At 47.4% G+C, this 4,299-nt stretch overlaps 1 protein-coding gene across 1 annotated transcript; it reads right to left on the bottom strand.

Annotated features, from left to right (window-relative positions):
• Positions 1 to 582: 582 nt before the first annotated feature.
• LOC119266791 (nucleolar and coiled-body phosphoprotein 1-like) lies at positions 583 to 4,083 on the bottom strand. Its single transcript, XM_037548071.1, has 2 exons — positions 2,440 to 4,083; positions 583 to 1,078 (listed from the first exon to the last, which is right to left on the bottom strand). The coding sequence occupies exon 1, from the start codon at positions 4,013 to 4,015 to the stop codon at positions 2,471 to 2,473; it is 1,545 nt and encodes a 514-aa protein (XP_037403968.1). The 5' UTR covers positions 4,016 to 4,083; the 3' UTR covers positions 583 to 1,078; positions 2,440 to 2,470.
• Between the last annotated feature and the right edge of the window lie 216 nt (positions 4,084 to 4,299).

The raw sequence follows: 4,299 nt of genomic DNA, 5'->3' as shown, positions 1-4,299 counted from the left end.
CAGATGATGTATAAATAGGTTATGGATGTATGCATGAGTACCAGTGTAGCACTTGATATTAAATATGCAGTAGCATATAAGACCAACCAAGCATTGAATTCATTACTTATCATGATCGTCTCGGGATAATCGAATATAGGTGCGATTTGCTCCAACCATTCACATGTATAAATGCACAAGCCAAGAAATGCATACACATTTTCAGATTCGAGCCCGATGAGTTTCGTAATACAACAAGGATAGGTCATGGAGGAAGAAACAAGTACGTTGGGGCTTGAGAGGTATCAGGATAGATATTGCTGCGGTTCAGTCGTGTAGAGGAAGTAGATGAATGATAATTGGAGCAAACTTTGGCAAAGCAATCCGCGAATCACAACTCGCTTGATGAATGCTACGAGTCTGCGGGCCTACAGCTCTCTGACAGACCGCTTGTGTACTGTCTTGAAGATGTGGCTAGAGCAGTAGGAGCCCCCGTCGCACCGGCGGTAGGTGGAACTGTTTCGCCTAGCAGCCTGTTTTATCCTTCGTCAGTCGTTTGGGATGGGGATGCAACGTTTTGTACAAGTTCATGCTTTAATTTATGCCCAAATAAGAAGAGTTTTCATCATCCAAAATGAACTTAAGTTCAACACTAGAAGACTGAAACCAAAACAAACTCCAACAAACACAGCATTACATCCAACCATGACAGCTCCAAAACAGCGCTTAGAACTACAAAAGAAGGCTCTTAATCCAGCAGCCTCAACCCAAAGCCAATACGCCTGATCATCGGCCTCCGGCCTCTAGGCCTCTACTACCACTGAATTCAGAAGCAACATTACACGGCCAATAAGACCTAACTCATTGAACAGAAGAAACGGAATTCCGAGTCATGGTCAGCATTATGACGCTGCATTTCCTAGACATGACACCAACATGGGTACTGGCATAAGACAGTATGAGTCAGCTGACCACCAACCATCATAAACAAGACAACGGCCGGCCACAACAGTAGCTCATCACCATGTCTCATGCTCATCCATCGGTTCCACGTCCAATCAACCTTTTGCTACATCAGTCAGTCTTCTTACCCAGCAATCTGGCAATAAAAAGCAAACAGAACCGGAAGTTACATCAGCAATGGAACATTGTATACCACTGTGACATGTAAATACACACTTATCTCAACAGAAATACAATTTCAGTACAGGAAGGGTGCACACAAATCAAACAAATCATGGATGCACATGCTAATCTGGGATCACCATTTGCAAAAACACAAGTGCATATTTAACCAACGGCTTACAAGAAATAGCTCTAGTCACTTTGTTCAACACAGAGAACAATACCACATATCCGTGCTAGCTTCTGCATGATGATGCAGGAAAGGGGCATAACATTCGGCCAAGATACCGAGTTCCGCACTTTTTGAAGCTGCTACAAATTGATCCACGATCCAATAAGGCACAAAGAAATCAAAACTAAAAACTAGGGACCCTGTCAATTTGTGTGAACGACAACTTCCAGAGTTGCTGAAATAACAGACTTAGACAACATCTCTACAATGAACCTCCCAACACAATTTCAGCCTTTCAGGTATTAAGACACCATACTTTAGCATTCTCTGTAGTCCGAACTTCCAACTGAATTTGCATGTCTGCTGACTTTCAGGAAATCAGCCCTTTTTCCGCAAGACACGACATGTCAAATGCCAGATCTAAGAACTAACATGAACAAAAATGCAACAGTTGTACTTTCTAGGATGCTGAAGGGGAAGCAACAAAAAATGATCTCTAAGAGAGATTACAGTTTCCTGAAACTATGTACTGCTGTCCAAAACACAGTGTTACCCAAAAAAAAACGTTGTCAACACGATATTAAATTCACTTAACTAATCGACTTATATAACTTTATAAGTTGCTTGAAAACTGAGACATAAGGTTAAATGTAAGTAACTAAAATGACTAGAAAGTCTAACTAACAATCAAAGACACCAGCAGTTTGATCCTGAACAATATTTTGACAGCCACAATACAATAACAGTAACCGACACAATAATTGCAGGAAGATTTACAAGTCAGTACTGCAAAAGAAACTGTGTATCTAAATATGATGCAGCCATATTTAAATAGAACTATAGAAGCATAAGATATGAGATGCATAATCCATCTCGTGTCCCTTGGCCCTTGTTTCAGACTTTCAGTAGCCACAAATTCACAGGGCCTCACTGCCGGTACAAAATTACACTGGATATATGTCCAACCAAACGTCCAACTCACCTGCATCCGCCTAATCTTTCTAACCTTTTAGGGTGGGTGGAATTTGGACTGCAGATATATAAAGCTAGACTTACTTAAAGTAAACTAGATAAGTACGATGCTTCACATTGAGTTATATAAAAATCTTCGATATATCATCATGATACGACATAATAGCACAGGCGTAAGTAGAATGATATACCGCATAAATGGCTTGACAGCAACAGAAGGGTTTAGTCCAGCAGTCCTATGAATATGTTGGTCACCTCCTTGTTTGTGTCAGCACGGCGCATCCCTATCCTCAACTCAGCTACCCTTTGCTTCTTGATCTTGGATTCTAAAGCACATGCCTTCTCGTCGTCCATGAACTCAAATGCTCTCTTCAGTGTCTCCCCACATGGATGTTGGGCCTGGATGTCCTCCACATAAGAGGTAAGGTTGGGGTACAATTTCTGCAATTCATCAAACCCTTTGTGCATGCCTCTCACATTAGCATCAGTGTCCATTTTCTCTTCATGAGTTTCCCCTTCCTTCTTAAACAGAGCATGGGTGCCACCATTTTGAGCATCACCCATAGCCTCCTTTGGCGTGGGGTTCTCTACATCTTCATCCGTTTTCTCTTTGTCAGACTTTACACCCTTGCTCCTCACCGAAGTTCCACCATTCCGAGCGGTAGTATCCACGGTCTCCTTTGTAGTGCCAGTTTTCACATCGCCTTCCAATTCCTCCTTTTGGTTTCCCCGCTTTCTACTCTTAGCAGGAGTATCAGCAGTGCTAGCCTTCTTTGATGACCCGCCCTTGCTATCTTCGTCTGCCTTCTCTTTGGTGGCCTGCTTTGCTGTACCACTCTTTGAATAGCCCTCTGTTTCATCGGCGCTAGCAGTGGTCTCCTTTGCTGTACCACCCTTTGAATAGCCCTCTGTTTTCTCCTTGCTAGTCTGCCCCTTCTTCTTGCTCTTTGAGGAAGCAGCCTCATTTTGAGCCATGGTGGCTGCAGCGATCTGCTTTGCATTCTCTCCCCACACTTGCTCCGAGAGCTTGAACTTGCGGAGGTCATCATCTTTCTCTGGCAGAGCGCCCGTGCTCACCGCTTTCTCATATCGCTGCCTGATATTCCGCACCTTCTCATACATTTCCGTCTTGGTGACGTTCTTCCTTTCGAGGCTGGCACCAACCGCAGTAATAAGCTCACGAGCGCCCGGCTGGGTGCCATTGGCCTTGACGCGGCGAACAAGAGCCTCCAGGATCTTGATCTCGTCCTCAGTAGTCCAGCGCCTGGGCTGTCCGGGTTTCTCAAGCTTGGTCCACGGCACAGTCTTCTCCGGCTGGGCCTTGTGCTTCTTCTTACCCTCGCTGGCAGGAGTGAGCTCGGAGAGTGCCTTCTCCGCCGCCCCGGCCTTTGCCTTCTTGGCCGTGCCGGACGGAGAGGGCTCCGCCAAAGACTTACCCTTCTTCTTGTCCTTGGCCGGCGGCGTGGGCTCACCGGCGTCGGATTCGAGCTTGGAGGAGGCGATCTGGCGCAGCTCGAAGGCCTCGGCGTCGATCTTGCCCGACTCGGAGGACTCCTCGTCACTTTCATCCGACGAATCGGCGTCGGCCTCGGCGTCGTCGGCCGTGGCGGCGGAAGGGGGTTTGGGGGAATTTTGGGTCGCGGGGGTGGCCTCCGCCGCCTCCTCCTCCTCCTCCTCCTCCTCCGCCGAGCTGGACTCGTCGGCGGAAGACTCCTCCTCCGGAGGCGGGGGCGGCGGCGGCGACGGCTGGCGGCGCTTGCGGCCCATCCTCGCCGCTAGGGTTTCGGGGGCAGGAGCGGCGAGCAGGGTGGGTGTTGGGTGGAAGTGGAAAAGAGGAGACGGCAGCGACGCGGTGGCTGCGCTGTGAATTCGTTAGATTATTGAGGGCATGAACGGAATTTCGCGTAGGCCTACGCCACGTTGTTTTCTTTTAGGAAATGCTGCCGATTGTTTTTCTTGGACAAGCCCGGGGCCTGGAGCTTGGCCCAAATCCTGGTTCCGCCCATGCTCCTTGCAACCTTACCTTTTTCTTGGACAAAAAGTAGTCAAGT

Source organism: Triticum dicoccoides, chromosome 3A (assembly GCF_002162155.2).
Source record: "Triticum dicoccoides isolate Atlit2015 ecotype Zavitan chromosome 3A, WEW_v2.0, whole genome shotgun sequence".
Taxonomy (NCBI): domain Eukaryota; kingdom Viridiplantae; phylum Streptophyta; class Magnoliopsida; order Poales; family Poaceae; genus Triticum; species Triticum dicoccoides.
The sequence above is the reverse complement of the archived record's forward strand: the minus strand, read 5'-3'. Positions and strand labels throughout refer to the sequence as shown.